Raw genomic sequence first — 25,519 nt, 5'->3', positions numbered from 1 at the left:
AATAAATAAAATCTTAATTTAAAAAAAAAAAAAAAAAAAACCTGTCCCGAAGAGCACCCTAACCTAGCCATTTCGAGAAAACCTCACGCAACAGGGAAGCCATCGCAATGATCTGTGAGTTCAGGAAGCTTCCCCGACCAGACCTGCACGTACGAAGCCATAGTACCCGCTCATCCCTTACAACAGGCGCTGCAAACAGGCTGTCCTTTGCTCTTGGGAGGGGGGGGGGACAAAGGCTGTCGTGGTTACTTTGACATTAGATTAGGCTATAACAATTAAATCTGATAGAACAGGCTTGCGCGTTGGACTTCGCATTTCATCATGTTCCACATAACAAAACCAGTCATTTCCAAGGTATTTCTATTTTTCTCAATTGCTTCCAGACAGCTCTGTGGTTTTGACTTGTGCTGATCTTTTTCAATGAAAATAAATGAACCATCTGGAAAAACAAGTACACATAAAACACCACTTCCTACATTTTAAAATGTTAAATTTGGAAACCTTTTTTTTTTTTTTCCAGAGAATTTTTGGTGTGTCCCGAGTGCCAACAGGTTTAATAAAATTTCATGAAGAACTCCTGGAGAGGCGAAAATAACATGATCTGTGCTCTTTTGATGGCTTTATGAGTCGTGAAAACAGGCACACCCTATGGTCCCGTATCCTTCCTCCAGCTGGAGGAGGCAGCTGTCACCACAGCCCTTGGAGAGGTGCTAAGATTTCTACCCTCAAGTCCCCACCAGGGCTGTCCCATCAGGGACAGAGGCCAGTGAAGCACACTCCATGGTCCTTAGGGGAACAGAAGCACCTTAAAGCTACAGGCCAGAGCACAGACAGCTTCTGTCCCAGCTTGGGCAGCACTCAACCTGGCCCAGATGTCTGAAGCAAAAAGCAAACTAGGGTCTGGCACACAGAAGTATCACAGCCTCGTGGAGGAAAACAGCATCCCTCACCATGAAGGGCCACCTCTATGCTTCAGACCTCGTGCTGTGGGGGCTCTTGCGCATCATCTCGTTCGGTCCTCCAAACCACATGCAAGCAGGTCCAACCCTCCCCTAACATGCAGGGAGGACCCGGAAGCATCCACCTCTTCCCCCAGAGCCAGACATGCTAAGCAGATGTTCCAAGAGTCCAGCCCCCTGTTGCTGCTCACGCTGAAGAAAGCCAGTCTGTTGGGAGCCCTCCAACCCCCTCACTTGGTGTCTCTGCATAAGCCACCACTTTCAGAGAGGCCGGCCTGGGAGCAGGAGGCGGTGGTGGCCGCGAGGTGTCCAAGAAGGGAAAGTAGCTTGGAATCAGGAGGCCTGGCCTCAAGGCCTTGTGTCACCGCTCGCTCAGTGTCTCTGTAAGAGGAGATTCTCCCACAAAATCGGGAAGACGACAATCACTCCCAGCGCCTTCTCAGGGCCCTCACGGGGTCCAAAGGGACCACACAAGCAGAAGCGTGCTATGAGCCGTGAAGTCCTCCGGGGTCGTCTGGGTGGCCCTTGGCAACTCACCTGACAGCCCTCCGCTCACGGATCCTGAGCCCCACCCAGAAGTAAAACCAAGTCAACCAACTCCTGGCTTTAGGAAACAAGACGTGCTTACTGGGCACTCCTGATACTAGTCGAAGTGGTCGTAACACCCGAAAGGCGCGGAGGGCTTTGACGTCGAAGCCTCCTGACTTGCCACTGGAGTGGTTACCGCCTTCTGTTTCTTTGGTTAATTGTTCCAGAATTACACTAAACAATCTGAAAAAAAAAAAAAAGAAGAAAGGAAGAAACATTAGAGGCTGTCACCCAGGGAAGGAACCCAGGAGGATAATAGTAGTAGTTATTTCTGCACAAGGACTAATTCTGTGGGGCTGCTGCCTATGCAAAGGGGAAGCAGGGCAAAGGCACAAATCAGGCTGTGAATCCCAAAAGCCACCCCCTACCTCTGACATGACCAAGGACAAGGACCGATCTCAGCTGTTTTCCTGCCAACAGAGCATCCCTGAGCAAGTCCGGTCCCAGTGAAGAGGAGACTCACCAGGGAGCCAATCACCATAGGTGGATTCCCTGGAACAGAAGTCGCCAGGAAAACCAACATGGCGGCCACCTTCTATACACACATTTGCTATGTGCCGAACACTTTAAATGGACCATCCCAGTCCTTAGAAAGTATGATGCAGTAGAGATTCTTATTATCTACATGTGAGGAAACACACTTGATGAGAACAAGTAACTTGCCCACGGTCACACTATTAGTGTAGAACTAATGTATGAATCCAGATGGGTTGGCCCTCTCAGGATCCAGGTCCCATGAGAGCAGGGACTTTTAGTCTGTGTAGTTCATTTGCTGTTTAGTCTGTTCAAGCCTAGTGCCTAGAACTCAACACAGAAGATGCTCGAGAAATATCTGAGGAGTAAATGAATGGGTGAGTGAACATTGACTTCAAAGTCTCAAATCTTAATCAAGATTTCTCTCTCTCTCTCTCTCACACACACACACACACACAGCCCTCTACCCACACAGGGATGTTCAAGGAATGATATAAATCACAGATACTGAGGAGTTCTGCAAAGGCCAAAAGCAGTAACCCAAGGTAAGGGATTAATATCATCATTTTCTCTTTTGAAATGTGTCTAATATTGTATCTGGCAGCCACGACACATTTTTTCCTACTCTCCAAAGGTTTTTTGGATAAAGCTATTTTCAGACAATCTGCTCACTTGACAGTTACTTTTGCTCTTTCAAATAAACATTTACTCTTTGGAATTATTGCTTGTTTTTCAGAATAAATCTAAATTTGCCCATTTCAAATAGAATCAACTCTGGCCAATCAGATTGTGGGGATGACTGGCCCAGCAACAAAGAAAAGGTTTCTGAAGTTTAATTAGGAGCTGAAGCAGAAACTCTGCCCTCACTGGCATTCCTCTGGACCGCCAAGACACGAAGTCCATAAAATACAGGGTGGTCTGATTACAGTCCTGATCAGGCATAGTCCTATCATTCTGGGGCCCTTAAAGACCAGCCATGTGTTTTAACAACACTGTAGCAATTAGCAGTGAACCTAGGTGGGGGCAGAGGGGGTGGCACCCGCGGGGAGGGATAAATCAAACCTCTATCCTTTCCGACCTTCAGATGGTGGGCTCTCTCTAGTTATGACTGGGGAAACAGATCAAATTTATGACTGGTTTCTCTCATTAGAATCGTTTTTTTTTTTTTTTTTAATTACTGTAAACCTCTGCAGCAAGGCTCCAGTTAAAAGTCTCCCCTCCAAAACAAGTCCATAGCTTCACAAAAACAAAGAACAAGGAAGAAAGAAAAACCTCAAACTCTTCTGAAATGTGGCAGCCACAGGAATTTTCATCCCAAAGGGTTAGGAAAGTAATTTATGCAGGTGGTGAATGAAGATCACTTTCAAGTGTCTGTGTTTTACAGTGCGCACTTCATGGTCCTTTTACCCCTTTGTTCTTCAGCAATGCCCTTGAAAACAGGTGAATGATGTCTCTCTCCCATTACAGAGGAACCTGAGCCAGAGAGGGAAGCTGGTAGCCTTCTCCAGATAGCCAGGGGTGGAAGGGGCTGGGGCTGGCTTCCATTCCTAAGAGTTAGGAGGCTTTAGGAAAGTTCCTCTCCTCCTCTAGGCCTCAGTTTCCCCCTCTGTAAAAGGAGAAAACTGGATGAAAGGATCCAGAGCCCTGCCCTTCCCAGTCTAATATTCTGTGATTCTACTCCCTTCACCACTCAGGCCCACCACCCCCAACAAGAAAAAGGACCACACACCTGGAGAGTTCAGGACATGAAGAGAAAGTGTTTGATCCTAGAATGTTATAAAGTTTACCCCAATGCAGAGGAAAAAGGCAAGGAGCTACTTGAACGGACTCAAGTTGGAAGCCCTAGCATGAGCGCCCCATGTTCTTCTTCACAAAAGTTGAAGTGGTGAGCCTGAAATGTATGTTGACTGAAACATTAAGTGAGTGGAGTAAACTTTCCTATTCAGGGAACACCATCAGCTCTGGTAGACACATTGAGTCCTCATGTGGTCACACTATTACCGTTAACATTTCAGAAGTATCAGTTACTTCCTTAATGTCTCTGTTATTGGGAATCTTGACAAAAGCAATAGGTCACAGTTGGCTTGGAATGGAAAATCCACTGGATTGAGATACAGCCTGCAGTTGGAAACTTTAGTGAGTAGAAATTTGATTCACATGAAGGCCTAATAACTTTTCTTTTTTAAATTTTTCTTCCGCTCTTTGACTATAATTTAGTGCATATTTTGGATTAAAAAAATAATCTTCTCAAGTTCTTCATATTTAATGAGAAAGGCCAATGAGTCCATTCCTATTTTCGTTTCCTAGGTGATTTTTTCACTTTTTAAGTCAACCTTATTACAGCTCAACTTATATATGATAAAATATTATCTTTTTAAAATGTACAATGAGAGGCATTTTAACAAATGTAGAAGTCCAAGTGCAAACACCACAGTCAAGATCGAGAACATTTGCACCATCTCCCAGTTCTTTAAGAGCTCTGTGCAATTATCTCCCTCTCGGCTCAGCCTTTGGTATCCACTGATTGGATGTCTATCACTATGGGTTGTTTTTTTTCCTTTTCCAGAATCTTTAACAAATGAAATCATACAACACAAGTTCTTCTTTTAACTTCTTTTGCTCACCACATTTTTGAGACTTCTCAAAGTTGTTACATCTATCCACAGTTCATTTCTTTTTATTGTTGGGATATTCCATTGTATGAATATACCACAATGAATCTATCCATTCACCTGTTAGGTGATATCGGGGTCATTTCCAGTTTTTCTCCATTATGAATAAACTCTCTGTGAGCATGTGTTTTCATTTATCTTGGTAAGTAACTAAGAGTAATATGGTCCTGTGGTTAGAGTATGATTAACATGGTAAGAAGCTGGCAAACTCTTCCACAGTGACTACACCATTTTCTGTTTCTACAAGCAGTGTATGAGAGTTCCAGTTGCTCCATATCTTGGCTAAGATTTAGTACTGTCAGTCTTTCCATATTTAGTAATGCTAGTGGGTATGTAGTATATCACTGGGATTTTAATTTTCACTTCTCTAATTTATAATGATGTTGAACATCTTTTCAGGTGCCTGTTAACCATTTACATATCCTCTTTTGTGAAGATCTGTTCGAATCTTTTGTCCATTTATATACTAGGTTGTCTTCTTACTAAGGGGTAATAAGAATTCTTCATATATTCTGAATACAAGTCCTTTGTCATTTATCTGTATTGTGAATATTTTTCCTAACCTGTGCCTTAATTTTTTATTTTCTTTACACTATCTTTTGAAGAAAAATTTTAAATTTTGGTAAGCTCCAAAATTTCAATTATTTCTTTTATGGCTGGTGCTTTTTGGATCCTTAAAAAACAAACAAACAAACAAACAAACAAACAAACAAAAAAACACAGCTCTGCCTTTCCCAAGATCATAAAGCTCTTCCCCTAGACATTATATAGTTCCAGCTTTCACACAAAGGTCTATGATCCATTTTAAGGCAATATTTGTGTATATTATAAGGTAAGAATAAAGATCACCTTTTTTTTTCATATGGATAAATAGTTGTTCCAGTACAATTTGTTAAAAATGGACTACAATTTAGTACTACAACTTATAATTCAACCCACTGAAACAAATTCAACCCACTTAAAACAAGGCAACTTTGTCTAAAATAAATTGATTATATACATATAGGTCTAGTTCTAGAATCCCTAATTATGTTCCATTGTTATTTAAGTCTACTTCTTATGCCAACATCATACAGTAGTCTTGACTACTGTAGCTTTATAGTAAGCCTTAAGATCAGGCTCCAGCTTTGTTCTTAAATATTTCTTCAGCTAATCTACAGCCTAATTTCCATATAAGTTTTTTTTTTTAAAGATTTTATTTATTTGACAGAGATCACAAGTAGGCGGCAGGGGGGAGCAGGCACCCTGCTGAGCAGAGAGCCCGATGCAGGGCTCCATCCCAGAACCCTGAGATCATGACCTGAGCTGAAGGCAGAGGCATTAACCCACTGAGCCAGCCAGGTGCCCTCCATATAAGTTTTTGAATAAACTGTCAATCTCTAGAGCAATCTTCCTGGGATTTAGATTAGGATTCAATCTATAGCTCAGTTTGAGAACAACTGATATCCTAAGAATAACTGAGCCATCCAATCCATGAACATGGCACATCATTCCATTTACTTAGGTATTCTTTAATTGCTCTCAGCAAAGTTTAGTCATTTGTGGTGTGCTATTTATCTTTAAATATTTATGCTTTTTGATGCTATAGTAAATAATGTCTTTAAAATTTCATTTCATTTCCCAATTGTTCATGACTAGCATATAGAAATTCACATGTTCTAGCACTGATCTTCTATCCAGAAACATTGCTAAATTCATTCAGAATTCATAATTTTGATGACTTTAATACTCTTAAATTCACTAAAACTTATTTTAAAGACCCAGAATAGTTCTTGGTCAATGCTACATGTATGTGCATGCGAAAAGAATGTGCTGGTCCCGAGTGTTCTAAAAATACCAATTAAGTCAAGTTAGGCAGTATTGGTCAAATACCCTATATACTTGGTGATTTTCTTTCTAGATGTTCTATCAATACTCATGAGAGAAGTATTGAAATGTAAAACTACAATAATAGATTTGAATAAGAATAACAGATTCTTTTCTTCAGTTCTTTCCAGGTTTGCTTGGTGTATTTTGAAGCTTGGTGTATTCTGAAGTTCTGTATTTTAATTATATATATTATATATAATATATATAATGTATATTAATTATATTTTATATATTATATATAAATAATTATATATAATTATAATTACATATTTGATATGAAAATTACATAATATATATTATGTATATAATTATATATCATATGTTAAATGTATTATTATATTAGATAATTGTATATTATAATTATACAATTATATAATTAATATATAATATTATATAATTATTACATCTTCTTCATGAAAGAATTCTTTCATCACTAGGAAATATTTATATCTTTGATAATATTCCTTGTTCTGAACTCTACTTTTTTGGACTAATATTGCCACTCTACCTTTCTTTAGATTAGTTTTCACATGGTATATATTTTTTCCTGCCTTTTTACTTTCAAATTCTTTGTGTCTTTATAAGTTAGGTTTCTTGTAGCTACTATAGAGTTGGGTCTGGGTTTTTAATGTGTAAAATCTGATAAACTCCCTATTCTAATAAAGATTTAGGTGGGCTTATATCTATTATCTTGCTGTTTGTTTTCTCTTTGCCCTGTCCATTGTTCCTTTTTTCTACATCCCTTTTTAAAATTACTGAGCATTTAAAAATTCTATTTAATCTCCAACACAGGCTTATTAACTATCCTCTTTATTTTTCTAGTGCCTCCTCTATGGCAAATATTAGCAAAAGTCTTCTGTGGACTGTCAGATAGTAACTATTTTAGGACTTGTAGGCCATAGGGTCACTGTCACAACTATTCAGTGACATCCTAACACCAAATAGCCACAAACATGAGTGAGTGTGACTGGTTTCTGATAAAATTATCTTCCCAAGCAGACAGGAAAATAGTTTGTCAAAGTGAAAAATAAAAAAAGATAATAAACCATATTTGGTCTATGGGCTGAGATTTGCTGGCCTGTGCTCTAGGGTTTACATCATCATATCTAACTTATTACCATCTACTTTCAAATAATATTTTATCATATTTACCACCAGCTGTACAAGCTCTTTTCAATAGTATATAGCTATTTCCTTCTTTTTGTCCTTTGTGCTATTATTGTCACATATTATACATTCATAGAAGCTATGAAAAATACATTGTTACTACTTGGGCTTGGGCTTTAAATAATCAATTATTTTTAAGAAGATTTTAAAATGAGGGAAAAAATGTTTTTATATTTACCCATTCATTTACCCTTCCTGGAATTCTTTTTTTTTTTTTTTTTTTCATTTTCCTTCAGTATGGAGAAATGTTTTTAACATTGGTTGAGGTACAGGTTTACTGGAGGTGAATCCTCAGCTTTGGTTTGTCTGAGAAAGTCTTTTTACTTCAATTATGAAAGCGATTTTCACTAAGTAAGAATTCTAGGTTGACATTTTCTCTAGCACTTTAAAGATCTCTCTCTACTGTCTTCTGGCTTCTGTAATGCTGATGAAAAGTCCAGGAATGTCTTTTTCTCTGCTTATTTTTCAGATTTTCTCTTTATCCTTGGTTTTGAGCAATTTCATGATGATTATGGTGTATTTTGATGTAGGTTTCTCCATGTTGACTTTGCTTGAGCTTTGTTGAGCTCTAAATCTGTGAATCTGTATTGCTCATCACATTAAGAAAATATGGAGTCATTTCTTCGAATATTTTTTTCTGACTCCCCTTTATCCCCTCTCTTCTGGGAATCCCAAATATATGTATGTTAGGCCACTTGATATTACCTTGCCGATCACCAAGGTGGTGTTCAGTGTTTCTCCATCATTATTCTTTATGTTACTGCTAGGTCTTCAAGTTCCTTAATTTTTTTTTTCTTCTGTTGTGTCTAATTTCCTATTAAGCCAGTCCAGGAAAATTTTTCAACTCTCAAAGTCCCATGTGGTTCTTTCTTATATTGTCCCTTCTTTTCTCACTGTGGTCATATTTTCCCAAAATAGCTATTTTTAAGTCTTTTAAAGTAATTATCTACTAATTCCACCATCTCTGTCATTTCTAGGTCTGTCTCTATAGCTGGAATTTCCTCCTACTTATGGGCCATATGTCTTAATTAATGGCTATAAGATTTGACTGGATGCTGGACACTTGTTAAGTGTCTGGATTTTGTTTTATTCCTTTAAAAAGTGTTGAGTTGTTTTGTTTGTTTGTTTTGTCAGGCAGTTTGCTTTTCATATCACTTTGCTCCTTTTCAAACATTGTTAGCATGGGATTCACACGATCTTTACTTTCTAGCAGGAGTTGACAAAACAGATAGTAAATAGTTCATGTTTTGTGGACAACTACTCAACTATGTAAACAAATGCATGTGACCATGTTACAGTACAACTTTATTTACAAAAATTTGTGGCAGGCTAAATTTGGCCCATTGGCCATAGTTTACCAACCCTTACCCTAGAGTTAGTTTAGCCCTACTACTTACTAATGGCCCTTCTGGGGTCTCTACTGATAGTCCAGGCCTTTCCATTCTGGTTGGTCATAACTCAAACATCTCTCAGACCTAGGGGACTTGTAATTATTGTTCAGCCAATAGTCTCCAGCTCTCTTTTTCTTTTCTCCTAGTAGTAGTATTTGACTAGCCTCATGGATTATTACCCCCTGTAAGAATAGATTATTCTTCAGGCAAAGTTCAAGAGGACCCCAAGGCATATTTATGGAGCTCTTTCTCTGACAAGCGCCCCCTCCCTCCTATCCCATGCCTGTCAAATTTCAACCCCCATTGGCCTTCCCAGACTCTTGTCTCATTCTTCTCAGTGCAGTGAGACCACCACCCTCTGTTTGGGTCCCTGTCTTTGCATTCTACTAGAGTCTGAAAAATAGCTCAAGGTAGAAAGCTGAGGTGATTGTAGGGTAAGGACAAAAGAAATGGAGCTAAGCATCTCCATCCTGTAGCTGACCACAAAGTCTAGGCTCAGGAGAGGCACATCAAGATTGTTCCAGAACCAAGAGACCTGCAAGACTCCTGCTTGCCATTCCATATTAGATGTCAGCAAATACAGGATATAGTACATACCTACTACCTGTTCATTTCAGCTGCACTACCTTTGCACTAATGCCTTAGGTGCCATGCCCTATGATGGTTTTTACAAAAGCGGACTTTTCCCCCTTGAGTCTAATTATTTCACTGGGCCATTTTGGATCCCATTTGAATTTCCTTAGGTTTGAAAGGGCAGGTTCAAAATTGATCCCACTCTAACATCCAGCTATATTAGTCTCCCATGAAAATCTACAGGATACATGATTTTTAAAAAGTAAGAAAAATTACGTTGCTCAACTTCAAAAGGAAGTTGACCAAAGTTATGGAGATGAACACAAAGAGATTAACAACCTCTCTCTGTAGGACCACATACAAGTTCAGGAGCAACACACTTTACAGTTGGGTAACAAAGACTCAGCAAAGGGATAGATCGTCTTTCCTTATGTGGGTCTTTGGTCCAAAGACCCAAAATTCCTCTGATGCAGATTCATTCTTTTTCTCTCACTGGCAAAATTTCCATGTGTGGCAGGACCAGAATCACACAACACAGCCCACTGTTTTTTGTTTTATGTTTTTTGAAACACTCTTCTATAACTCAACTGTTGGTCTCTCCTTCCTGTGACACAATTTCTGGAGAATGCCTGCTTCTCTGCATTTTCTGATTTATTTCATTTCATGCCAGATACCTGACATTATTCAGACACTTGCTTTTTTATTTAAAATGGGACAGTAGCATGCCAAAGTTTTTCCCATAAGTCAGCAAAAAAAATTAATAGCTTTGCTCAGGGCTGTTAAATAGCAGAGTACCTTGCTGCTCTGAAGGGTTTATTACTATTTTACTGGTTTGGGTTTTTTGTTTGTTTGTTTGTTTTTTATTTACCAGGTGCTAAGTGTTAAGAGTTCTACTCATTTGACTCTAGCCACCAGCAGGGTTGGCCTATTTGTGAAAACCCAAGTCCTCTGGAAAATGACCCCTCTTACCTTGGGAGCTTCAACCTCCTTCTACACGTGTTACTGGAAAGGAAGTAAAAGCAATGAGGGGATTCGAACCCAGAGACTGATAGCAGCATTGCTCATCTTCAAAACCCTCCTGAAAGTTTTGGCCTCAAGTGCTGAGCAACGATGTCCCCTTAAGACACTGTGGCTTTCCATTATTCCCTGCCTCCGATCTTCCAAACATTCCCCCAAAACAAAAGGGACTTACCCTACTATTACTATAACAAAATCCAGTAAATTCCATCCATTCCTAACATAAGCATTAGGATGTAGCAATAATCCATACGCTATAATCTTCAAAAAGGTCTCGACTGTAAAAATAATCAGGAAGGCATATTCTACTTTTTCCTGTGAAGAGAAACAAAAAGGAGGGGGGGGGGAGATGAGGGAGAAGAAGAAAAAGAAACAGAAATTAGAATCAATATCTCTGAGATATAGGCATTTTTCTCCAAGCAAAGTTTTATTATGAGAAATGGCACCATTAACACAGCACCTGTGCCAGGAATGCGTTTTAATTCTAACACTGAATTTCTCATAAGCCGCTAAGTGTAAAACACTTTTCATTCCAGGCTGCACGACTGCATTTTGCCACCTGCCCTGATGCGTGTGCAATGAGTCTGCCGGGGACAGAAGGGGCATGTTTTTTATTTGCACACATTTGCAAAACGTGGCACGTTTTCCTCCTGAGATTGCCAAGTCAGGCCCAAAAAAGCACAAGGGGGCAACAAGATTCCTACAGCAGCTTTGAACAGAATGTCCTTTGGAAGAAAGGAAGATGCGGCTGCTGTGACCCTCTCTCTTCCTCTTGGGTTTATGCCCGATTTCGAAGTCAGGGTCCTCGTTGCCACAGAGCAGCAAGGTGACCTCGGCAAGTCCCTCCTCTCCTCTGGACCTCATTCTTCTCACCGGCACAGAAGGGGAGCAAATTCAGGATGGTAACCCTCCTGTCTGAGTACTGACATGCGGTCTTCCCCAGCTGACACCATCGAGTGGTCAGTGGTCGCCACACACCCTCCCTCGGAGCCCAGGCTCCACCTGTGTCCTCCCCTCCTGCCAGCGCCCCTCCACCCACGGCCGCTCCCATCTGGCTGCCCAGACCTTGGAGACTCGCTGACTCTTACAACCCTTCCCGTTCCGACTCGGGCGACTTTGTGGGTCCGGAGAACACATCCCTCAGCAGGTCTAAAAACATTGACTCCTTCCCTCTTTTGTAAAGGTTTTCTTTATGCAGCTTCGGCTTTAATAGAAATACCGACCCACCGGGATGTGTGCAATTAATTTTATAAGAGGCACTCCCTGGCAAGAGGCTACTTAATAACTCAATGAAAAACCATCAGCAATTAAAACTCTTCCACGTGGGCCATAAAGCCCTCCACAAATATTAATTCTACCCCGTGGGACCCGAGGAAAATTACAAATACCTTAGGAAGATGGAAGTCACGGAATTCACTTACAAAGATGCCTGGTGCAAGAGGTCAAATGAATTTGGCTCAGGAAACACTGAGTGAGCATCTCCTCCATATGACGGACCCCACACCAGGAGCCAGGATTAGAAAAAGCTCCATGGCCCTCCTTACCCTCGAAAGATTTAGTCTAGGGGGTCGGGGGGGGGGGGGGGGTTAGTCTGTTCCAAACATGAACATTGCCAATGCCCCACGACAGAATGTCGAGAGGCCGTTGCTGCATCCCGAGCCCTCTGAGAAGGCTGGAGGACTGGTCCCCTCCTTCCCCACTGGGACTCTGCTTTGCTACGTGACGACTGCAAGATAGCCTCAGCCACCCTCCTACCATCACCTGGCCTGACTGTCCCCCTGTCTACTGCCACAGCGGTGGAAGCAGGCTCCCCGCTGAGCAGGGAGCCCGACTCAGGTCTCGATCCCAGGACCCAGGGATCATGACCTGAGTGGACAGAAGACACTCAACCACCTGAGCCACCGGGTGTCCCTCACGTCCTCACTCTCGACCACAAGGGCAGTCATCCAATCACCCCTGGGCCCCCAGCCTTTGCCCCCATTCTTGGCCTCACTTTGGTCTTGCTGAAAAGCCAGGTCATTGGTTCCTCCCTCCCGGGTCCCCACCACCCCCTTCCTGCCCTCCAGAGCTCCCTTTGACCCTTGAACACCATCAAAGAGTCTAATAAATACTTTCGTGGTGTGAGTTAGACAGAGTCCGCGTGTCTTCAACCATATGGTCTCACTCATCTCCAACCTGCACACCCATGCTTTCCCCAGACCTCCCAACTGGCCCTGCCCTCAGCCTGGCTCCTCCCAGGTACCGCACCCCCCACCCCCACCCCAGGGAGCTGCCAAGACCTTCCTTGAATACGTGCCCCTTCTCCTCCCCACAGCCGTGCCCTCTGGGCATGCATGAGCCTGCAAACCTCCTGGGACTCCCTCATTTACTCTCCAAATTCCCTGGGAGCCTGGACAAGGACTTGAACTTTGCCTCTGGCTAGGGAGGAGGAATCCTGGAAGGCTTCACTGAGGAGGTGACGCTAACTTGGAGGGCTTAAAGGAGAGAACAACTCTGTTCCTTGAACCAGAAGCAAAAATCCCTGAAAACACCAACCCACTACACTCAAATTGGACCCTGACCACCAAATGTACAGTTGTCGATATACTCCTAAGACTTGGAGTTCTAGGGGAACAAGATAAGCTAAAAACAGCATGCTGATTTTACAATTCCTTTTCCCTTTTTATCCTTTCTGCTTTATTTACTAGGCCAGACAGAGAAAAAAGGCTTTTGCTGCCATCAATATTCATAGCAGTTACATTCCTACGTCAACATAGTGCTATGCTTTAGAGCAGAAAAACAAGGCAGGGAACAGAGAGTACATCTAGCAAACACAGCTTGTTTTTCCTCTTTGGCTTTTATTTGGAAGTAATATTGCCACAATAATACAAGGGCCATTTGTATAACTAAATTGTTTAGGGTTTTTTTTTTTTAATATCTCGTTCTCTTGTCCCCCATGGGTCTCTCCTTTTAAAGAACTGGGTTTCTATTTCCAAAAATCCTTAGTGCATTACCTGATGGAATTGATTGTAGGAAATAGAACCTTGCTTTAATGGGATTCTTTATTACAGAGCCTCTACTGGGATGCCAACTGAACCACGACAGCCTAGAGAGACACCGGTTTGTCTAGAAGCCAGTGTTGGTCTTGCCCCCAAATCCCGCCATTAAAAAGGACTCCTGCAAAACAAATATACCTCCACAGTAAGCAAATATGTTTTAAAAAAAAAAAAAAATTTGCAAAACAACCATCACCAGCTGGAGAGGTAATTATTTACAAAAGAATTGTTCATTTGAGGAAGGAATGTTGAGTTCATCATTTGCAAAGGAAGTCACCAGGAAGGTCCGGTTCCTACCTGGGCAAGGTGGGAATGCACAGCCAGCGGGAGAGACCCAGTGAGATGCTGCATAGAGAAGATACAGGGTCTGTGCCTCAGATGCAGGAGAACGCACAGGAAGGGGGCATGGCTGAGGAAGAGGCAAGCAGGAAGCCTCCAGAACTGGACACAAAAGAAGGTATCCTGAGGGCAGGGCTGCTTCATAAAAGCTCACAGTCCCAGGAGAAACAGAAATGAAATAATTCCTGCACCTCAGTCTCCCAACACTTGCCAGGCAGGACCACAGGCCCGTGCCCTCACCGGACCAGCAGCAGGGATCCTTCTCACTGGCCGTAGATGCTGGGTGGGCAGCACCAGTCAAATCTCCTTCTTAAAAAAATTTTTTTAAAATTCCTCTTACCCAGGCACCACCTTATGTAGGGATGAGAGTTGCTCATGAGACCTCAAGGCATCAGAAATAAAGGCTCCGCATCTAATTCAGAAACCCGAGAGCTTCTTTGAACAATGAAGATTCACCATGGAGAAGAGCCTCTGTTACCTGTTAACCTCAAAGAGAACCTGGAGACACTGGAACTGTCAACTAGGAATGGGAGGGAGGTAGCAGGACCCCTCGATTACACCTGTTTCTCTCCTCTCCGGTTCTCAGGGGCCCTTTCTCTAGGACTGTGGTGTGAACAGCCAGCCAGCCAGTCACCCATCCCAGGGTCCTCCTCAGAAAGCCTGACCTGGATCTTCCCAGAGGTCTCAACCTGCTGTCAGAAGATTACAAGGGTTTATGAGCAAAGAAAAGTTCCTTGCTTTGGTCATCGCCCACATAGCGCCCCATCTCCGGGAAGGCTCTCCAGGCTGCCACCCTGGTGGTGTTGCTCCTCCTGACACCACCATGCCTCACCCTACGGCCCCAGGCTCCCTATGGGCAGGGAGCATCTCTTCCGGTCTTTGTAGTCCCGGCCCCCAACCCCCACCTGGGGCATTCGTAAGGTACTGGACAGGAAGCATGCAGGAAAAAGGGAAGGAATGTAACAGACACAGCTAGACTTAAAGGGGACTAGAAAAACAGGAGGTTTTATGATCCTAGCATGGGCATCAAAAAAGCAAAAACAAGGCTATGTATCTAAGTTGTCGTTAACCCTTTCTGCAACGAGCTTGGAAGAAAGGGTCACATTGCCGAACTGAACTGACGAGGGATCTCAACGTCTCGGCTGGCCCTTCCTTCCTTCCTGACCCGAGCCCACGGGGCATGTCCTCACTCCTCCTGCCCTCACCTCCTCTTCCAGCTTCCTTGCTTCTCTTCCACAAGCGCCCGGCACGCCACTTAGGGGCCCCCCTGCTTCCCCACCTAGGGTGCCCCCCCCATCATGTGTGTCAACGGCCCTCTCCAGAGCAAGCACACAAGGGACACACGGCTGGGAGAAGCGCAACCTGGGGGAGCAGGAGCAACCCGGGGCTTGTGGCCACAGGATCTGTTTTCTCCCAGCCGGCCGCCCCCCAGGCTCAGCCGCGGTTTCAGGTCCGCGTCCTGTTCCCATTTTCTAGAACAGTTCCCCCCACCCCACGGGCTCATCAGACTAAGCGCTTCTCGTCCTTCAAGACGCAGGGTTAAATAACACTTTCTCAGAGAAACCTTTGCCGGCCTCCCAGACAAAACGAGGGCCCGCTGTCAGACACGCAGTCAAACCCCACGATGCCCTGCCCACCCCCGTGGTCCTATTCACCACGGAAATGCTAAATTCCTTCAAGTTATCTCTTCAGTGTGTGTCCCCTCCAAGAAAGGAATTTCTATAAGATCAGAGACGATTCCCAGTATTCTCAAGGCTTGCCATAAAAAACATTCGGTATTTACAAATGAGTAAATAAATGAGCAAAACGCGAGGTTTCGACCAAGCATTATTCACTGTTCCTTCCTGCTAAGAAGTTCCGTAATTGTTTTAGTCTGCTCAGGCTATCATAGTGAAATGCCGTAGACCCGGGGCGGGGAGGTGGGGGCGGCAGGGGGCTTAGCCAGCTGAGATCCCTCATGGTCCCGGAGGCTGGAAGTCCCAGACCAAGGCGCCAGCTAGTTTGGTGCCTGGTGAAAGCGCTCCCACTACCCCGCAGACAGGTGACTCTCTCGTGCGTCCTCGTCTGACCTTTCCTTCCTGGGTATCTGTGGAAGGAGATGTCTCTCTCTCCCTCTTCTTCTCAGGGCACTGATCCTGGTCACGGGCTCTCCACCCTCAGGACCTAATTACTCCCTGCAAAGGCCCCACCTCCCAATATCATCACACTGGAGGCTGGGGTTAGAATTTCAACATAGGGGTTTTGGGGAAGAGAGAGAGAAAGAGAGGAGGGGATGCCTGCGTTCAGTCCATAGCAAGGATACCAGGGTCCCCTTGGCTTTGCTCTGTTCCAAGAAAAAGGTCTGCGACAAAATGCCAGGGAAAAGCTATTCTGCTCTGCAACCGCGGCCCTCCCCAAAGAGGTGGGACAGGGTCTTCCGGTCAGAGTGAGGGGCACACACAAAGGCTGATCATTCACGGGGGTGAGGGACAGGCCGGGGGCGGGAGGATGCAGGGCCTCCCGTGGCGGGCTGTGGGGCTTGGCCTCCGTCTCTCACCTGCAGAACCAGCAGGCTGAACCAGATGATCTCTTCCAGTTGTAAAACTACAATTCCTGCCCACCTGGGGAGCAAAGTCCAGACCCCGGGTTCACAGAGAGGTTCCACGAGGCCCAGAGACCCCCTAGGGAAGACTGCCAGCCCAGAGCAGCGGCCGAGCTGTCCAGGGGCTGGGTCGCCCGAGGTCCCTGCTGCACATTGGGGGGCCAGGCTTGCTGAGGGCCCCTCCACCAGCCGCTGTGCACAAGGCAGGAAGTGAGAGCAGGCGCCGTGGGGCTATGGTAGCAGTTTCTATAAGCCAGAACACGTGTCGTCAGAACATAGAGAGTGTGTGGCTGGATAGTGGCTGCTGGCAGGCAGGCCTCGGCTCAGGGCTGCTGAGATGGAAACAGATAACGTCCTCCTCTGTAGGCAGTAAGGAAGCTGGTACTTCCCCAGGCCTCCAGGGAAGTTCCACCAAGAAACGGACTAGAATAGACAGTTGGTCTTCATTTTCCTTCACCTTCGGTCTAAAAGTACAAATTCTAGATGACGTTTGTGTCTCCTGAGTCCAATTCCAGACTCTATGGTCGAGTCACCCTGGTTGAGTCATCTGCCCCTGGGCTTCTCAGCGTCCTCGTCCGGAGAACAGGACCCTGCTCTGCCCAGCCAGGGTATGGTGACCATCAGCTGAAGTGAAAGGCGGGAACAAGTTCTGTAAACTGCCTCACCTGCCACAGTCAAAGCCTCCCCACCCCTAACCTGGACGGGAAGAGATACGAGGCAGGTCTCCTAGCTCCTGGGGGCTGCACTCCTGAGCAGGGGGTGGTGGGGAGAAGGGCTCTAGAACTTTCTGAAGATCTTATGACAGCCTAGCGACCCCTGCCCAGCGAGGACAAATGGAAGAAGCCAGCAGGTGACCTGGCTGGCTCCTCACAGAGACCAGCTTCTTGTTTGTGGGAGGACAGCAGCATCACACCGGGGTGGAGGAGGCTGAACAGGGCCCTCTCTCTGGATGCGGCTTCCTGGCTCATGGGCAGAGCAGAGGTAGCTGCTGCTCTGCCACCACACTCGGCTAAGCATGGTTCTTGCCACCTAGAAACCTCCCAGGGTAGCAGCAACACCCTGTCCCTCCTCTAAAAGTGGTTCCTTTTCTGCTGTGCATCCCGGGGCTACAGGTGTCGGCATGGAGCCCATGTTACTGGTTCAGGGACAGGCAGGGGACCCACACCCGCCAACCAGGTCCAGTGAGAGCTGTACCTGGGACTTTCACTTTGGCAACTAGGCAAGAAATTCTGTCATTGGCTGGACTTTGCTCGGAGAGGCGCTAAGCATGGAGTTACCAGGAAGACACAGAATGAAGAACCAACACCAACAAAAGCCGAGCCGAAGTGTGCGGAGAGAGAGACAAACAGGAAGGAAGAGACACTCAGAGGCAAGCATCTAGCTTCGATGCCTTTGTAAGAGCCCCTGAATCCAGCTGAACCTGCAGCCAAAATGCTTCCCCCTGCCTTGGGCTTTTCAGTTATAAAAACCAATTCATTGAGCAAGTTTGGGTTGGGTTTTTGGTCAATTCTAAACAAAAATGTCCTAGCTAACTACACAGTGATCCTACAGGATCACTCTGCTTCCCTAAAAGCTAAAACATCTAAGAGAAACTTAAGCAGCTCATTTCTCAAAAGATTCAACTCCTCTGACGATTCTCACTGACCCACAGGCTCAGCGATGGTTCTCTATATATAGGACCCATGATCCTTGCAGGTCGTAGCCTCTGGGAATTCATCTAAATTCAGCCTTCCAAACAGACTCCTTCAATCCCATCCATTCTCTGTTGCTATCTTCCATTCCAACTGGTTTCCTATACCCCACACATTCTTTCTTGAAAACTCAATGCCTCGGACTTGTCTTGCTTCCCATCCTGCCCACACTGGGACCCAAACTGTGAATCCCCCTGGTAGCGGGTACGTTCTACAGCTGGCGGCCATGGGTCTCCTCACCCAGCTCCAGTGCCAAGCCTCTGCCCATTGTGAGTGGCAGTTCAAGCTCTCTGTTTCAATTCAATTCAACAATATTCTTGGAGTACCTGGGCCATACCAGGCACAGTCCTGAGCACTGCAGAGTGAAAGACAACTAAGATAGCTTGGTGTCCTAAAGCAGCCTGGCAGAGGTATGTATAAAAATCTTTAACCCACAGCAGATGACAATCAAGGCCAAAGTCAAGTACGGGGGATCATCTGTGTGGAAATGGAAGGTGAGGGGATGGGGCAACTTCTGTGTCCAAAGCATTTGCAGAAGCTTCTTTAAAAGTACACACGACTGTGTCAACATATGTGACTGAGTCACAGTTCCTCTACGTGGCATCCCTGAGAACCTCTACAATCTGTCTGTGGTCTACCTACCAACAACCAGCTGATACCCGTTACCCCACAGGGTGAGGGCCCCCAACCTGCCTCATCCCCTTCCTCTTCCTCCTCCGTTCGTCCTCCTCGGCTCCCGTCCATCTGTCCCATAACACCGTGCACACAGGTCATAGTCATTAGAACCTGAGGTCTTCTCCATGACCCAGAGCACTTCTGTTGATCTCAGTCCTGTGTCACCATTTCAGGGAAGGCCAGGGAGTTTCATTTGCTCTTGAGCACCAACTTTGTATGAGGCCATGAAAGAGAACAGAGAAGGGCAGGGCATGGCCCTGCTTTGGGCTCCCGGTGTGGTTGGGGAGGATAACCATTGATGCGTTGTCTCGTCTTATTTGCAGATCGTGGGTACCTTGAGGGCGAGAACCACTGCATTTAATTCTGCAGACTCTCTCACCATCCCGAGCAGAGAACTGAGCCTCCGTAACACCATGATGCATCCACCACAAAGAAGGAAAAGCAGAGACCTGCTTTTCCTGCGAAGCCTCCAGGGGCCAAGACCTTGTCTAGCCACATCAGGGAGTCCTGCCAGCAGCTCCACGGCCCAGGCCAGAATTCTGTTCGCCCTCTCCCACTTGGAGATACAGAGGTTCGCTTCCTTTCCAAACCACGTCAAGCCTGTACAACCCGTTCTGACAACTCAAGTCAAGGGGGATGGCAAGAAGCGTATACGACCTACGTGGGGCTCGTCAAAGCCGCGCGCTGCCTCTCTGGGATGTGGGGGCCTGGGCCATGTCCCAGCTGTCAAACACCCATCATTCTAGAAAAGACACCCTCTTGGCTTTGGTTAGTTTGTACGACGTGAGCCAAATGCTCCAACACGTCTGCCTCCCTGTCTGTAAAGAAAGACATGAGTGAAAGTTTCAAAATGGCAGGAACCAAACATTTTCATGTGATAAGAGAATGGTCATTTCTTTTCTTCATTAACGGAGGTGAGGAGAAGCCTTTCCAGTCTGCAAATGCTTAAATTCCCTGACATCAGAGTTCTGGACAACATCTCCTGACAATCCCCCCGACGTCCCCTCGGGCCCCCGGAAATGTGCCGTGTGTGCGCTGGACACAATACTCGGAGCATGAGGAAACACCTGACCATCTCCTCCCTCAGCAGACACACTATGCGATGGGGTAAGACAGGCAGGGAAGGGATTTCCACTCACATCTCCACGCGAGGGTCCCAGACACGGAGCCACTTCTGGCCACAGGCCGTGGGAACAGCAATCGTGCCCTCTGGGGTGAGGAGCCCCGACCACACCCACCTGTGTGGGAACCCGTGACCGCCAAATCTCACCCAGGCTTCGGGGCTGTTCCGCCGAAGTCATACCAGCACACCCTTGGCCCAGGGTCAGCCAGGCAGCTGAGCCGCCTGAGGACATGCCCTGGAAGTCCCTGCTGCAGGCTGCCGGGTGTTGGTGCTCGGGGTGGGGCTGCTCCCGTTCCAGAAGGCATGCAGTCCCTTGGAAGTACTTGCTCCTCACCCGGGGGAGGCAGAGGGTCTGGGGCAGGTCCGGCTCTGCCACTTCCAAGCTTTGTGGACTCAGGCAGGTGACTCAACTCCTCCCTCACCACAGCTGCTCCATCGGCAGAGGGGAGGGAAGCCAGCCACTGCCTAGGTTTCTCATGGAGTGTAAAGGAGGCCACATGTGTACAAGATGAGAACCACGGTGTGCAGGAAGCATACTCTATGGCCGTTGGCTCCTGTTATTGTGTCGACGGCCACTACCCAGGAAAGGCACAGGGCAGGGTCCAGAGACACTGCTAGTTCCCGGCCCGCCCTGCAGGTCCCTGCACTCCCAGTGAGCACGGCTCTACCTGCAGAGACAAGGCAGCTCCAGTAAGCCTGCTCCTAGCCTTTCGGACGACCTGCAGTCCATCTGCGGCATCCCCGTAACAGTCAGGAGGGGAAACAGGCCCCCACGCTACCTGCCCTCCCCTCACAGTGAAAACAGAGGACGAATGTCTGTGGGGTGGTGGGAAACACAGAGCACTCAGCTCGTCAGCTGTGACCTTCCACCAGAAAACCCCCCGCCCATTGGGTGATGAGCGACCCTATGCCACGGTCCCCTTTTTCCCAGGGAAAGTGCTGAGGACATAGGTCATTGCTTTCTGAATAAATTTATGAATCAAAGCTTAAAAATACATAAAGTGCAGAGCCTATAATTAAGATCAAGTATGTAATACGTTCACTCGGAAGATTAAGAACTCCATGCCTATAATTCACCATTATTTTAGAATTAGTAAGTAAAATTGAGTTAATTTTTGGGTAGCTTAAAAACCAGGCACCACCCAACCGTGGCCTTGAAGTGGAAATCAATACACGGTCAGTGACTGCGCAGAACAGATTCTCTGCAGACCTGCTCCAAGCTGCAAGTGTCACTTGCGCTGCTCTGGTCCTGCCAGTCAAATATCTCCCTCATCACTTCACACCTCCTGGAGGCGGGAGGAAAGGCTCCGTACCATCCCACCAAGCTCAGGACCCACACGGGCTTTCCACAAGCAATCCTACTCCCAGAAAGATGGGTGGTTCTGGAAGCAGTTACTAGAGGAGTTCACAACGCTACTATTCTTTTCAAAGCAAATTTTTGTTGAATACCTGCTTAGCTCCAAAAAAAGAACACGAGGCAGCAAGAATATGAAAATTTGATGTAGGTAAGAAAGGGAGTGCTACATAGCTATGTTTTGAAAAGGCAGGAGAGGAGGCCCAAGATACATTACCACAGGAATCATACGAATAGGATCCCCTCGAGGTCTGGGGGGGAAAATCTCTTAATAAACCAGTCCGCAGTGTAGACAGCTAGCTAAGTGTGAAGAGGCTTGGCTCTGAGAGTGAGATCATGGAACACTTTCTCTCTACTTTTAGGTATCCCTGATTTGTCTGAGTCTTTCTCATTGAAGGCCTTTTACTTTAAAACCAACTGGAATTCTAAATGTTTAAGACAAAGGAGTAAGCGGAGAAAGGAAAATTAACAAAGAAAATGAAATGAAGCAGGAGTAAGACCATGACAAAGATGTAGGCGGTGAAGACACAGCTTTATTAACATGTCTCGGAGAGTTCTAACCGCTGTCGTGAAAGGAGGAAATCAGACCAGTGACACAAGTCACCTTCTCCTTTGAATGAAACTGTTTCTCAGCACAGAACAATATTTCTCCAGAGCATTTGCATAGAGAGAAGAATCAGCTGAGAAAATGAACCGAGCATCCATTATGGGAAGTAGACGAACATTCGCCTGTCTTTGTGGAATGTGTACCGTAATAGAGACAGGACTTTTTAAAGGAAACATGCAGGAAATTAATTTTGTGGTTTACAACTAGCAGTTTTTGGAAAGTGAAAATGGGATGGAAAAAATCAGAATGCACAGAAAAGAGCAAAATCTAGTAAGAGTAAGTATTTTCATCAAGCTTCATGTTTCTGACGATACAATGTGTATGTGTTTGTGAGTTACAACATAAAATGTATCTAATACTGTTGGCCAAGTTAAAAAAAAAAAAAAAAGAAAGAAAGAAAGAAAAAGGTGAAACACACAACTTTAGAAGCCAATAATCTGAACCCACCAGCGTACCCCAGTAGGGATAAAGACCCACTCAAGGCCCAGTGGGGAATGGCTCATGAAGAGTCTTAACCTGGACAGGAAGAGAATGATACCTCCTCCACCCCCGGTCCTAAGCCGGAGACAACAGGTCAGAAAGAAGCCGAGCAGGGAGCACAGGGACGTCTGAAGACCTGGGCCACAGGCCCCCACCCGAGACGGAAGCCTGCAGGCCAAAGAAGGCCAACAGTGGCCAAGTGTCCCCTGTGTCCTCAGGCAGACCTGGGACTGCTCTGGAGCAAAGCCGTCTAAGCAAGGGGCACTGGGGACTCACAAGGAGACACAAGAGAGAGGGGCTCCTCGTATCACTACAGCTGCTTTTTGGAAAGGGGAGCCAGCTCAGACCCAAGCCCCTCTACAGCCGGGCAGGGCAAGTTTGTGCGTCTTCATTCACTGGTTGAGATGAAGTCCCCCCTCAGTTTCCTTCACACCCAGAACCGATTTCCCGCAAAGGAGAATCCTGTACCGAGGCACGAGGCTATGACTAATGAAGGACACCTTCGAATCCCAGTCCTGCCCGGACTGGTTGAACCTCCAGCAGCGGGTTCCTCAACCACCTCCAGGCATCTCCCACAGTATTGCAGATGGGAGATGCCCGGAGCCTGGGTGACTTTCAAGGACGTGGCAGCCGTCACCCTGGTGTCTGTGAATGTCCCCCAGAAATGAAAGGGCTCCCCCAGCTCTGCAGGGAGGCGAGGAGAGGACTACTTTCCGATCAAGGAATCAAGGGCAGGTTTCCGGAAAGTTCACTTCACCTTATGTGGCCACAAAGCTAAGACTGAAGGGTACACAGCCACCCCACCCCACCCCCTGCCACTGTACCTCAGGACAAAAAATAGTATTGGAATCTCAGAAAACACAGGAAAGATCATGAATAAACAAGAACCTGAAATCACAGCCACTAGAGTCCTGCTTGGCTATTGGAAAGCTCAAAGCTATATCCATCCTATTAATTCAGGCACAGGCAAATGCCTTTTTAATGGCTTCGTAATCATGAAGATCCATCATCATCTTAATAATAATTAGTATTAGAAAAGGCAACAGGCTTCGTCATAACCGCCTCAATTCAAAATTCATTAACACTCTGGGACCAACTGAAATCCTGACTCTGAGCCTTGGACTTCACGAACGCACCTCCTAAGTGCCACGTTGTTTAATCTCTCTCCTCGACAGTAAAGCTGCCTTGACAGGTCGGTAAAGTTCACTTCCCAGGGTCACTGCCAGATGAAGTTCGCATTCGAGCAAACTCAAATCATGAGGATCGCCTCGAGACATCTGAACCTAAAGAACCAGGAAAGCTGAAACAACTAAATGGATGCTCTTTTCTAAATATCTAGGTTCATTATTTATAACACGTCCTAGTGAGTTAGGATAAAACGGAGCAAATACAGGTTTTCCTTTAATTACAGTAATGCTGGTGAATCAGACCTCAAACGTCTGGAAATTACTACTTTCTCTAACTTGTGATTCTGCTCAAATGCCACACTTAAAAAAAAAAAAAATCCAAATCCAGAACAAAGAGTCCAACTGTTAACATCCAGTCTTCTCTGTCTCTGTCTCTCTCTCTTTTTTTTTTTTTTAAAACAGTGCAGACACAGGAGGGTCCAAAGAGACACATAAAGATAGGAGGCAAGACAAGCCCCCTTTCCAGACAAGGAAAAGCAAAGGGCTGGGGTCTGAAAGAGCCGCTCCGGAGAGCCCGCACTCCACTCGTTTGCTACGGACTTTTAAACAACCAGACCCATCCGTAAGCCAGACAGGGAACACAAAATCTACCTGGAGGACGTCTGGCTGCTGGTCCTGAGCTGGGCAGCTCAGTAAATTTGTGGAGTCAGACAGCTGGGGTGGAAGGTTCCCATTGGGTCCAGCTATCCCACCTGGGGCAAGCCCCTCACCCCTCCTGAGCCCTGGTTTCTGGGTCAGTGAATGCACTGTCCAAGGAACAAATGAGACCATGTGCAATGTCGAAGCACAGGATACATGGATGCCATTAGGATACTGGCAAGGAAGGCGAGCAGCGCAGGTCTTGACTTCTTTTCTCCTACACTAGAAGCTCTCCAGATTGATTTTCTTTTAACCAATGCATCCGATGAACTGATGTTCTTTGTCCTTCTGGGTAAGACAATGACAAAGGTCCATGCCACACTGAACTCACTTGGCTCCCAGGTCAGTTTCTAGACAGCTCCTGTGTTTTTGTTCCTGAGAATGGAGTTGCATGCTTACCAAGAACTGCTTATGTTTGCTCCCAAGTTTATAGCAGATGCACTGCCCAACTTAAGTGGACACTGCTTGGAGTGCAAGACGGGAGTGCAGAAAAGAGTTGTTGCTTCAATTAAAAAAAAAACAAAAACAAACAAAAAAAAAACAGGCTACATCCTTCCGAAGCACTGGATAAGAACACTGCTGAAGGTTCTGTCATTGAATCCAACATGAGCGGCATGACAGACAAGATAAGGGAAAACCCATAAGCTTTTAGAACTGCTCTCAGCTTTCCTCCCGGAGATCTAAGTTCTTATTCTATTTTTAAATAAAATGTGACTAGAAATTGTAGGCACATTACAGGCATAGTTTATGCAAGAAAGAAGATGGACACTCTTACCAGTACATGCCTAATACTCAAAAAAAGCCTTTGCCCTACTCCAAAAGATTGACAGGTACATGTCTGGTTAAATATTCTAGGTGAAAATAACCTTTAAGATGTGCTTCTATCTTTCTTTTTTTTTTTTTTTTAAAGATTTATTTATTTATTTATTTGACAGAGAGAGAGAGAGAGAGATCACAGGTAGGCAGAGAGGCAGGCAGAGAAAGAGGGGGAAGCAGGCTCCCTGCTGAGCAGAGAGCCCGATGTGCGGCTCGATCCCAGGACCCTGAGATCATGACCTGGGCCGAAGGCAGTGGCTTAACCCACTGAGCCACCCAGGC

The 25,519-nt window shown here is 45.8% G+C and overlaps 1 protein-coding gene across 15 annotated transcripts in view; it reads right to left on the bottom strand.

The window, feature by feature from the left end:
• The window catches only part of CACNA1D (calcium voltage-gated channel subunit alpha1 D), a 295,348-nt gene that overhangs the window by 143,596 nt on the left and 126,233 nt on the right, over nt 1-25,519 (bottom strand). For all 15 annotated transcript variants that reach the window (XM_059389949.1, XM_059389962.1, XM_059389957.1 and 12 more), the window contains exons 4-5: nt 10,886-11,025; nt 1,588-1,730 (exon numbers count right to left, since the gene is read on the bottom strand). In XM_059389949.1, the coding sequence (XP_059245932.1) occupies nt 1,588-1,730; nt 10,886-11,025 (283 nt within the window). The remainder of the gene's footprint in view (nt 1-1,587; nt 1,731-10,885; nt 11,026-25,519) is intronic.

This window comes from Mustela nigripes, chromosome 2, assembly GCF_022355385.1.
Source record: "Mustela nigripes isolate SB6536 chromosome 2, MUSNIG.SB6536, whole genome shotgun sequence".
NCBI lineage: Eukaryota > Metazoa > Chordata > Mammalia > Carnivora > Mustelidae > Mustela > Mustela nigripes.
This window is presented reverse-complemented; position numbering and strand designations above follow the sequence as displayed.